We start from the raw sequence: 12,656 nt of genomic DNA on the forward strand, positions 1-12,656 counted from the left end.
TTTCTTCAGCCTTAATTCCCATCCTCATGTATCAGTTAGCATAAATCATGCTCATGTCTAATTACTTTACTGAACTCATAGAATAAAAGTAAATAATTTTGCAGTTAATCTCAGTGTTCAAATATAAATGGCAGCATTAACAGACTGTGCGGCCAGATCTCGGCTGTCCCACGGGACCCCGTTTGCCGGGCAGGCCCTGGGACTGAAGAAGCAAGCTGCAGTGTGTACTTTATGATGCTGTTGTGTTTAGAGGGGAAACAGCACACACTTGTGTAATAAAGAGACCTCCTGAGACGGTTGAGGGAGAAGCAGAGTATGGAGGATGTGCCTTTTTATCATGCACTTTTCTATATTGTTCCATTTTTTTTTTTACCCTGAGAAAGTATCGCTTATACAGGTTTTTGTTCTGAACTTCCTTAGAATTCTCATTTCTGTCACAGCCTTAGCACCATTCTTTTTCTTTTTTTTTTTTTTTTTGGATATTTTGCCATTTGTGGTCCTTCATTCACTTTCTTCCTTGTTGGTTCAGCAAGTATTTACTGAGCTTCTACCATATGCCTGAGCTCTAGCCCTCCCTACAGAATGTTTTATTTCCCTCAAATGTTTTCCCTTCTCTTCTTGTTATTTATCTTCTATCTCTGTTCTTATCCCACTTTTCCTCCCTTTTCCCCTTTTTCTTCTTGCAGTGGATCCTTCCAGATGTTGCATCCCCCAGTGCCCATGCTAAACACTGCTGGCATTGGCAGAGTGGTATTTTTCCTGGTGCCCTTGGTTTTATTATTTTTAATCCCCCAGGTAAACACCAGTGTTGTAATATGGTCAGTTTTGCAGTCTAAGGAGTGATGGCAGTGCTTTTGAGGGCATGGGGCAAAGGGTTCCTGAGCGCACAGCCCAGCTGCATTACGCTTTGAACACCACCTGGCACATTCTACACACTGTACACACTCAGTGATGTTCCTGTTACAAAGCATTGTTTGGACCCTGCAGAGTTCACTGTTTCTGGTGTGTTTTAAAATGTCCTGTAAAACATCTGGAATGGGACTTGCTGGGAATTCAGTTTGTAAACAGGAAGAAAGCAGTCTATTGTCAGACGTGGTGACTTAAAGATCATCTAAAGAATTTAGGCTTCCTTATATCACCAAAAGCCATGTGGGTTTAAATCTTTCATGTTGACAGAAATAGTGAACTGAATTGGTGGGAGAGATGTGTGGAGGTTTAATAAGGCAAAGATTATAAACAAAGCCCTAATACAATAAATAAGTCAAATTGTTTTTACCAGGTATTGCTTGGAGTGAAGGGACCATCACTAATGCAAGAATTTCCCTAAGTAGAAGTAAAACATGCCTTCAGTAAAAATCCAAATGGTACAATTTGCCTTTTCCACTTGGCAGTATACCTTGGCGTTCTTACTCCATCAGCAGTTTGGGATACATCTTGTTTCTTATGGCTATGAAGTGTTTAAATAGTCCTTTTGATAGACACTTGTTTCGTGGTTTTTACTGTTACAAATAATGTCCTAGTGAATATTCTCATATCATATGTATCTTTGCAACTTGTGTAGAAGCATCTTTAGGATAAATTCCTGAAAAATTTGTGCAGAGTGACCTCTAGCTTCAGAATGGGAGCTGACCTTTGGTTGGAGATATGTAGAGATAAATGATAATAGAACACATAGGCAAATTATGTGTCTCCGTTGTACAGAAAAGCACTTCACAATTACACTGCTACTCTCTGCCAAGTGCACTTGTTAAGGTCATCTGACTCCAAAGCCTGCACTCTTTAACATCATTGTGCCTTCAGAGCCCTTTGTAGCAGGCAGCCCCTGCCAAGTTGTACAGAAACAGACATCCTATTTGTGACAGGCAGAAAGGGTTGATAAAATTGTGGAAGAAGCAGAGAGAAGAAATAAAGAGGTTAGGAAGGCGGGTGAACAGTTATTGATGATACGGGTTTTGTGGAATTGAGTCTTCAATCTGTGATTTAAAAAAAAAAAAGAGATGTGATGAAAGAGAAAGCATAAAGAACAAGAAATACCTGCAGGCTGACTGAAGACCTGAATTCAAGACCTATGGGAGCATGAATGCTGGGGATACATAGTGTGTGTAGCCAGAGGTGGACTGGGGCCTTTAACTTGGGGCTAGGAGTCCTTCAAGGTCACTGCCTCCCTGTCCCTACTCTGACCCTTATCTGGGCTGCTAATGGCTTCCCTCCCCATATTCATAATATTACTATCACACAGACTGCACCTTCTCTGATCTGTACTTCGGAGGCTGTTGCTGTGCATTGAAAATGTATACATACTCTCAATTCAAAGAAAGGGCAGCATATGGGTGCTGTCAAGTGAAGCAGATTACAACAGAATTACAGTTGAGTTTGTGTTGGCTGCTGCAACCCTGATCGTGCCCAGGAACAGATCAAAGCAGCAGAAAATGAGCCACAGGTTCATTTAATGGCGAACCAGGAATGGGGGAGTGGAGGGCTTATTCCCAGCAGGTCTCTAATATGTAAGAATGATTATCACAGAGTTATAAAACATTTTTTGGTAGATACCAGCCCAGGCTATGGGTGGATAGGGACCAGGATGGGATAAATGTTACCAAGCAGTAGAGGTCAGATAAATAAGCTATTTTATTGGCACATTGTATCTGGTGATGTTAACAAGATAAGCTGTAGGTAGGATAATTTCTCATCAGATGGGAGATATATTTAGAGCCTGTTTCTCATATAATGAAAAGCTACTAATGAAGTTGCAGACACTGATATGGGTAATAGCTTACTAACTGTCACTTAAGTGAGTTCAGGGATGACAGGTTTCTTTCACGTATGAGATACTGGATACATTTTTAAAATTCAGATATGGTGTCGGGTTCTAGTTATATCCTAAAGAAAAACCATAGTGCAGTATTTTATTTATAGTTCTCCACTCTCTGTGTGTTGGAGGTTGGGGATGAGTTATATGTAATGTACCTTAAAGAAATCTGCCCTTCAAATACAAAATCAATTCACCTCCTACCTCGAGCCACCCTTCAGTTCCCTTTCATTAGTCTTTTTTTTTCAAGTAAGTGGAATAAGATCTGTAAGTCATTAAGATGGCCTTTATTGTTTTAACCTGTCCCTTATTTCATTTCCAATTATTCCTAATAAGATAGCTGTTCTACCTCGTCTTCATCTAGATAAGCTCATCTTATTTTTGCCTGAAATTGTTGCAAACTCTGAGGCCTGCTAGGTTTGAGAAAACTTGGATCTCAATAAATAATAGTATCTCAGTTGGTTATGAGTGGCATGGATTTCTTTTGGTTTGTTTAAAGTTCAAAACTGGCAGTAAGCAGGGTTAGTACCCCATCTGGGGATATAAAGGACATCTTTACAGACTAGGGTTTGCTGAATGAACAAAGATATAACTGAATTCTTAATTACAACTACTATAAATTAGATGCTTTTGGATATTCCTGTTTTGCAGCTCTTGTCTCTAAGATGTTGACAGCTTAGACTCAGCTTTGCTATTGTGTCTCAATAGTTCTTTCCTTAATAAGTCTCAGTGGAATCTATAGAATATATTCTATATGGTAAAATATATTCCTGGAAAAACACTGAAAAATGGGTAACTGAAGTTTACTCTCTCAAAGATCATGATCCTATTGAAGAAAAGAGGTAAGTACAACTGCTTTTCAGTAGTTCTTCCCTCCACTTTAATAGCTTCTTCATCCGGGTTGTGTGCCTGGAAGGGGCCAGAGGAGGAGGCAGGAACTCATCCTGCAGGACCTCACTGCTGGAGCTCCTGGGAATGCCCTTTTGTAGGTAATATTAAACCCAAAGCAAATCACCCTAAACTCTCAATGCAACAACTTTTATTGGTGTTAATGCATTGTACGCAATGGATTATGTGTACAAATAAATGCTTATGGTGCTTTTCACTATGTTTAGATAAAGAACTTGTTCAGATAAAGATTCAAAATGTATGAAAATATACAGCCTAGCCAGTCAGGCAGGAGGGAAGATATTGTCTTGTGCCCTTTGCTCTGATCAAGACTGGAATTGTGAGGAAAGGCTTCTGTTCTCCATCCCTCAACCCTACTTAACTGAGAGGGACAAGGTTAAGCAGGCACCTAGGAATATCGGAAAGGGAAGCACGGATAACTTGTAAGCTCCTTATTCTTGGAAATACATAAGGTATAAAGAATGGAAGGGGCTGGGCTCCTCTGTTCTTCTGACCTTAATGGCACACAGGCTGCATCATCTCTACCTGCCTGCTAGATACTTAGGGACACAGAGGTCTATATCTTGGGCCTCTGAGAGCCTTTGGCAACAAATCTTGATAACCTCATTACACCCAAACCCACTCTTAGGGAAAAAAAATTTTTTTTCCCAATTCATATATGAAATTTTCTCTCCAAACGAGATGCACTCTGCATAGTTTTGAAGCCTACCTTTAAAGTGTGATATCTGTTGTGACTTTAAATATTCAATGAGGGGATTTAAAATGGGAGTACCTATAATTTAAAACAGGATTTTGCTGCTTTGCGTCTGAGAAAATGGGAGGCTTGCGACCCTGGCCCCCTCCCCATCTGCCGGCTTTCTCTGTGTCTCTGTCTCTCTCCGTGGCCCTCGGCCCTTGCCAGGATGTGGTCGCACGGCTGGGAGCGCGAAGGTCTGCTCCCCCGCGGCTGGGCGAACTGCTTCGCAGGTGGCCCTCCTGCCTCCCCCACGCCCCGCCCGCCGCCCCCAGCCCGGGCCCCGCCCCGCGCCCGCCCGCTCCGCGCGCATTGGTGCCGCCGACTGTCGGTCCCCGCGCTCTGGGGAGGGGGCGTCTCCGGGCTGCGGTCCCTCTGCAGAGGGCTGCTCGCTCCGGGTGCGACAGTGGCTTCCCGCCTGCCCAGGCGCCCGGCCCCGCGAACGCCCCCGTGACCCCAGCGTCGGCCAGGGACCCCGGCGCCTTCGGTAAGTGAAGAGGACGAGGAGGTTGCGGGGAAGAGGGTGTCGGCGGGTGTCCGGTCCGCTGACCGCCTGCGCGGTGGAGTGGGCGGGGGGTGCCCGCTGGACACCGGGAATCCGGGCCCCTCGACGTGGCCGGGTAAGAACTGGGAAGGTCGTTTGCCTGCAGGACTCTCCAGCCAGCGCGACTCTCATCAGCTGTGCCCACCTACCCTCTCCGCGTTACAGCGAGTCTAGGAGCATGGGTTGCTGGTCGTTTTTTTTCCTCCTTTGCCCTTTTGGAGAGAAATGTGTTTGGGGTTCCTGGCCGTGGTAATTGTGCAGCTAGCTTGAAGCTGGGTTGTCTGTTCCACGCCCCAGCACTTTCCTTTTTGAGTTACTTTACCCTGCGCTCCAGCTCCTGCCATAAGGCGCATCGAGAGGGAGGGCAGACGCCTTCCTCCGGGAAGAAAATTCGTGGTCCACACCTGGCGCAGGGAGAGAGTCACTGCTTTCCTCGGGAAGTGGCTGCTCTTTGCCTCCTGCTCCTCTGTTCACTGGAGAAGGGGAAGGGGTATTTTCTGTGGCAGTAGACTTGCGATTCTATCAGGAAATTACAACCGAGACTTTAAGATTCTGAGGCGATAAAACTACCGGTGCAGGTTAAGAACGAATCATTTGAGGTCTAATGTTCTGCAAAGTTTTAATGTCTGCAGACTGCATTTTCCCCATTTCAGTGTAGGTTTTGTTTGGGTATTTGTTTTATTTCTGCATCGTGATACACATTCAAGTGAGCTTCTCAAGCAGTTGTCTGGGCCATCCAGGTTGGTTTCAAATGATATGTTCCTAAACATGATCTAATTTCAATATTGCTATCAGTCATGCATCCTCTGGTTAATAAAAACTCTCAGGCGCTGAGAACTTACAAGAGGTGGGGAGACTTAAAGAGAGCTATAATCACCCGTGGTTCCAGTGCTTACGGAAGCATCTCATGAGGAGGGACACTGTAAAATGTGCATATTTTAGTTCCATCATTGTTCTAGGATGATTTTGTTTTTCTGTCAGAGGCATGGAGTATATGTAACCCCCAGCTTAAGGAAATATTTACTTAGATCATAAACTGATTTTCCTTCTGTAGTTCATAGAATCAAGAGCTACCCAAATAAACCTTCAATAGTGAAAGATTTACATAAAAACAGTATAAAGAGTCTCTTTATTTTAGGACATCCATCAACTAAAATTCATAGGATTTTTGTTAGGTTATCACCATTGATACTATCATACCATTTTGTGGATTAATTTTAAAATATACCTTTATATTTATATATAACTAATCAGTTTGCCAATTGCATAGCTTATCAATTTATTTTTGGCTTTCAAATTAGATCAAGAACCAAGAAAATATAAAGAGTTTGAAAGCTTGATTTTAAAACAGCAAGAACTCCGTTCAGGTTTGGTTCAGTTATAAGTTGCTGGGCTGTATTATGGTAACATGACCATTAAACAATTTTTAAATTTTTTGACTGGTGGATCTAGTGCAGATTGGCATCTCCAAACAATTCATTTTTCTGATGAAACTCTTAAAGCCCAATTTCAGGGGACAGGCTTCAGAAACAAGCAATCTTGGGTCGAATCTGAGCTCAGTCATCTACTAGCTATGTAATCTCGGGCAAATTGCTTAACCTCTCTAGGCCTCGATTTCTTCATCTGTAGATGTGATACCACCACCTACTCACTTTGTAATGTTGTGGGAGGATTAGAGATGTATGTAAAAGTGCTTAGCAATTCCTAATACACAGGAGTAGCTCAATAAATGTCAGCTGTTATTATCACTCACTCTGACCTTCAACTATGTGCTCATTATGGAAAATATCTGAACAGCAGATACTTAGGAAAAAATGTCAAAATTATACAAACAAATTTAACAGTGGAGAAGGACGGTAATGTTAAATTTCCCAAGCGCATGTATGAAAAGTAGCACCTCCTTCATGAAACACACATTTTTAGAACAGAAACCTTATGGTATAACGGAAAGAACATCAGAGAGTCAAAGTCTTCAGTTCTAACTCTGGCTATGACCTCATCTAACTGTATGGCTTTCAGCATGCCAGCTGCCCACTCTCGAGCTCAATTTCTTCATCTGGCTGGACTTGAATACTCTCGAATAATCTCTAAGACCCTTTGCAAGCTTCAAAACTGTTTATTACACGTAATAAAAATTACACTAGCTTGCTCACCACTCTGCCCTTCGTTGTTTTTTCTTGTGGATGGTGGTGGTTTTTGTTTGTTAACTTGCAATTCAGAATCATAAACAATTCATAAAGACAGCACAACTACAGAACTGATGAAATAATATCAGATTTGCAGAGTAATCCAAAATGAAGTTTTAACAAAGAGAAGAACAAACTAAATTCATGCTGAAATATTTCTGATAGGGCAAAAGTAAACCCCAATTTTTACTCTCCAGTCATTTTAGTAAGTTATTACAAGGGAAACATGCTTGGCAGAATCTATACAATCAACTGAAATAGTCTTTATAGAAAACAATAGGCTGATGGTGAAATAAAATACCACTCTCTTTTCTCTTGTCAGGTTGATCCGTAAATAAAACAAAAATCTATCCAGTAAAGGGCTTTCATGAAGAAATTAAAGAGAGAAATTACAAGTAATAGAGAATCTAAGCATTTGTGTAACTGGAGAAACCACCTAAAACAACTGTATGGAGTAGGACGAAAGGAGTGAATACACCTGGAAGAAATTTTACTCAGTATGATATTTTTGCCCACTTTTTTGTCATAAAAGTCTGCTAAGGAAGAGAACATATAGTTTTCTAAAGAAAAGGTGTAATGTAAGAATGGAGACCACAGTTTCTGAAATTCAAGTAGAAAACAAGGATGAGAAGAGATCGGCAGAAGTTAGTCCTCAGAAGGAGAGGCAGGAAGAAAACGCATCAATGCTTTGCTTCAAGAGAAGAAAGAAAGCAGCCAAAGCAATGAAGCCCAAAGCTGGCTCTGAAGCTGCTGATGCAGCAAGGAAGTGCTCCCCAGAAGCAGGAGCTTCTGATCAGCCACAGCCCCCAGGGGGGGCCTGGGCCTCAATCAAACGCCTTGTAACACGAAGGAAAAGGTCAGATTCTTTAAAGCAGCAAAAGTCCTTTGAGGCTGAGGTGCAACCTGAAATCAATGCTGAGGATGCTGATCCTTCTAAGAAAAAGGCAAAATCCAGACTCAAGATTCCCTGCATAAAATTCTCAAAAGGGGAGAAAAGGAAGCATTCCAAAATTATAGAAGACTCAGACCGCAGCATCAAAGTCCAGGGAGAGGCTGAGAGTTTGGATACAAAAACTCTGACCCAGTCAGATGACAAGGCAACAAAGACCAAGTCGACCCAGGATATAAGGGAAGATGTCTCACAGAAAGAGGGTGATGAGGTCTGTGAATCAAATGTGAACAACAGCATAACTTCTGGAGAGAAAGTGATTTCGGTAGAACTGGAGTTAGATACGGGGCATTCTGCTATTCAAACAGGAACTCTAATCCTTGAAAAAGATATTGAAACGATTGAGGAAAAACAAAGCGTTCAACCTCAGCAAGCAAGCCCACTGGAAACTCCAGATACAGAATGTCAGCTTCCAGTAGTTTCTGATGTTCCTCCCTCACCTGCACTCCCAGATCAACAAAGTGTGGAAGGAGCCAGAAATGATACCCTAGAAAGTGGACCAAACTGGAAAGACCATGAAAGTAGAGAGACTATAATTCAGGAGAGTGAGCCAAAAGATGCTGAATTGAGCCAGGAATCAGATTTTAAAGAAAATGAAATCACAGCAGAAAAACCCAAACCAGAAGAAAGCAAAAGAATGGAGCCAATTGCTATTATTATCACAGACACCGAAATCAGTGAATTTGATGTTCAGAAGTCTAAAAATGTCCCTAAGCAGTTCTTAATTTCAGTTGAAAATGAGCAAGTAGGGGTTTTTGCTAATGATAGTGGTTTTGAGGGTAGAACTTCAGAACAATATGAAACACTCTTAATAGAAACAGCTTCTTCTCTTGTCAAGAATGCTATCCAGTTGTCCATAGAACAGCTGGTTAATGAAATGGCCTCTGATGATAATACAATAAACAATCTTCTACAGTGATTTAGTTTCCAGATCATGGGAGGAAGAAAAGCTTAATGGTGAAGTATTTTACATATTTGTGGCATTTCTTATTCTGTAACAAATGAGAGAAATACCATCTGTGGAATTTAAAGGTACAATTCCAGCCCAGAAGTGCTAAAGAATTAATCAAGTTACAAAACCCTCCCTACCACTGCCATGAAGCCACTTCTGGATTGGAGGAGGTCAGTACAGAGTGCAATGCAAGGTGACATCCAGGGAGTTGCTAAAATGGCATGTGGAGATTAGGGTGCTTGAGGGAGGATGTATTTATTGAGCACTTGTGGTATACCATAAGCTCTTTAATATCCTCTGATGTCATAAAGCCTGGTTCTGCTTGATACATCTGTGTATAGGTGAATATTGCATTCAGTTTTCAACCTTTTTTTTTTACACTGCACTTTTATGTTGTTTAAAATGGTGAATAAGGTGAGCTATTTTTGTAAATGTGTGATTTATAGTTGTTACACTCCTAGGCAGTAGTCTTAACCCCCCCTCCAAATATTGGAGGCAAAAAAAAAAAAAAATATATATATATATATATTGCTTAGTTAAACATGAGTGATATTCTAGTCTTGCTCAGGTCTCTTACAAAAGCCACTCACAAATTACTTCAAACAGGCAAATAATTACCAAGTGCAAAGGTGGGGAAATGGGGAGTGCATTTTCCCTCTCCATCTTTCTTCTGCCCCAACAGACCTGTGTAAATCCATTTATGCATGGGATCATCTGCTGAAAAGTCAAAAAACAAAACAACAGCAACAATAAAAACAAAAAGTAGAATATTATCTTCCATCCAGGAGAAGGCAAACTTCCCAAGTAACAAGTTATCACGGATAACATAGGATTCATCTTACAGGATTACATCTCTAGAGACTATTCACCAATCTCTCCTCAAAGAGGAAAGTATGGATTCCAAGCCAGCCTGGCAGTAGAAGTCCTAGGAAATCATAATGATTTAGTGAAAATATTAGTCATTCTTGGCCAAGAATGAGCAAAGTACATGGCTGAATAGAAAGTGAAAAGTTATTTCTAAAGAACATTATATTTTAAATGTCAGTATTCTTTTATTGTGCCTATGGGTTGAGAGACACCAGTAAAAAACACTTTACCTGAATATTGAAAAGTAACTTTTTCATCAGTAATTTCAGTCCAGCTAATCCTTTACCAAAAAGTGAACTTAATGTAACAAGAAGGGCTTATTTGCATTTTATTGTTATTTAAGTAATCGATCTCAGTGATTGCCATTTTTTTTGAAAAAGTATTTGTTTCAGTCTTTCCTTGTGTGAAATGGCCATAATACTGCAACACATTTCCTTACCTCACAGGTCAGGGTTCATATTGTATAGTTCCCCACTGTCTAAACTGAGTGACAGTGTCACTCTGAAAGCAAATGAAGTAATGAAGAGCTTTCACTTGAGTTGTAAGGTTTTTGCTCAAGGTATTTGCACATTCGTGGAGAAAAGAATGTACATTAAATGATTTAAATGACCTGGTGACTTCTTGCCATTACGTGTGGATTGCATATAGAAGGTATGTGCTAATTTGTTCCATACATCTTTGTTTCTTCCTGAAGTACATATTGAGACCTCTGGCAAAAGAACCTAATCTGACTTTGGAACTGAACCAAGTAATGAATATTATTAGCAAGATTCAAGAATACAAAAGTATTCTCCCAGATTTTCCCACCTTCATGCTTATAACCTTGGGGGGCAAGTCCCACCCAAATCCTTCAATTTAGCAATTTAAAATTGGATCTTTCAAAACATGATTCAAGAAATCAGTTTCTTTTAATTCTATAACTTTTAAACATTTTTTTAAAAAAAGACTGCTAAGTCATCCTTCCTAAAAATACTCCTTTTAATTCACTATATGTGGTGCTAATGGACTTGGACAGCTACCAGCAGCTACATATTTAAAAGTGAACAATTTTTTAAAAATTGATTAAAGTTGGTGCATTTTACAGTGTTTTAAAGAATCCTGCCTTCATTTTCTGCAATGATGGCTCAAGCCAATATACTTGCATTGTAAGTTTTTAGTAATTTCTCATGAATGAGCAAAAAGTACAGCACTTACCAGTTACTGAAAATATTTTGAAATGTTTAGGCATATTTATTTGGGAGTTTTAAAAACAAATGTGAGGTAAGTATGTGTAATGAATTTTTAAAAGAAAGTAACATTTTATCTAACTAGTCCTAGGTTTCTAATTTTTTTTTCCCATTGTGGTGTGATACATATTTGCTTAGAATGTATTGTAATTGATTGTTTTTGTGATGAAATGTGTAGTCTATTTGCATTCATTCTTAACTGGATTCTCCTCGATCTTTTCTATTGAGAGTATCTCGTGAATTAAATAAGTAGGATTCCAGTTTGAAAAAGGAATCCAGAAATTGGTCTTAATCTGATTATATCTGCTACATGGCCGAATTCTACTGCAGTGAATTCTAAGGTGATCCAAATTTTTTTGTTGTTATAGAAATAATTAGGAATCAGATGACTTAGAAGTCACTCATTTTTTTTTTCATTTTAATGGTATTTATTTTAAGCACTTTGACCTTATATGCAAGATATTAAATGAATATAGGTAGGTTCTTATTCAATTCACATCCACTTGACAATATTAAAGTGATCATTTAAAAGCAACCTAATAACACCACATTAATTTGCATTTAAATTTGCTGTGGTATAAATGCTTTTAGTGAACATTTATTAATTAGCTGGGATTCAGTTTCTTTTTCAACTCAGAATTTTACAAGACAGGTTGGTTTATCAGATACTTGTTAAGTTTTTTTTTTTTTTGATACTTGTTAAGTTTTTCAGCATGTTATCTTCTCTCTTTTAAGAGTCAAGGATTATTCAGTTTGCTTTACAACTAGCGAATATAAAAATCCTCCTCTATTTTATGTAGCACTATTCTCTTAACATTTTCTCAAAGTACTTAATAGGATACAGAAATAGTCCTTGGTAACATTTAAATACAGGTAGCAGAAAACAAAAGAACTTTCAAAGAGAAATTATGTTCGCTGCCACCTCCTCCACCTCAAAGAACAATAAGCATGTGGCACAAATGGAGTTCTTCAGAAAAGCTGTCTGCATAATTTTCTTTCAAGGTAATGTATTTGACAGCACAAAGTTTGTGATGCTCTTAATTGGTCTACTACTTAGTGAAGTCATAAACTCTCTGATTTATTTCTGAGATTATGTTATTTCACCAGTATGTGTGAATGGCCTTCTTGCTAAAGGCTTTTAGAGATAATGGTTATGAGAGGGTACCAGTCAGATCTGGCTTCTGCATGCAATCCAAAGTTAACTTCATCCATAAATTTCTAACTTCAAGTTGCCTTATTTTTTTATAGTTAAGAATTAATTTGGGGGGGTTTACAGCAGAATTTTTAACACAATTGTTAGGCTTTAGAATCCCATTGTTTGAAAATATTTTTTAACATCAACTTTATTCAAATGTGTAAAACCTACTTTCTAATTTCACCTAATAATAATAATCAGGGGTGAACTTTTTGCCTGCCATTTATGCATTTTTTTAAATCCTCATTTAAAGTTTAGAGTTCTTTAGGTTCAAATTCCTATGATG

The 12,656-nt window shown here is 39.4% G+C and overlaps 1 protein-coding gene across 1 annotated transcript; it reads left to right on the top strand.

Moving 5' to 3' along the window:
- The first annotated feature begins 4,800 nt into the window (after nt 1-4,800).
- On the top strand, nt 4,801-9,392 carry AKAP5 (A-kinase anchoring protein 5). Its single transcript, XM_006206971.4, has 2 exons — nt 4,801-4,938; nt 7,504-9,392. The coding sequence occupies exon 2, from the start codon at nt 7,766-7,768 to the stop codon at nt 9,047-9,049; it is 1,284 nt and encodes a 427-aa protein (XP_006207033.1). The 5' UTR covers nt 4,801-4,938; nt 7,504-7,765; the 3' UTR covers nt 9,050-9,392.
- The last annotated feature ends 3,264 nt before the right edge of the window (nt 9,393-12,656 follow it).

This window comes from Vicugna pacos, chromosome 6, assembly GCF_048564905.1.
Source record: "Vicugna pacos chromosome 6, VicPac4, whole genome shotgun sequence".
NCBI lineage: Eukaryota > Metazoa > Chordata > Mammalia > Artiodactyla > Camelidae > Vicugna > Vicugna pacos.

Coding starts and splice junctions, on each gene's coding strand:
- AKAP5 (XM_006206971.4), top strand. CDS start 7,766: ATGGAGACCACAGTTTCTGAAATTCAAGTAGAAAACAAGGATGAGAAG.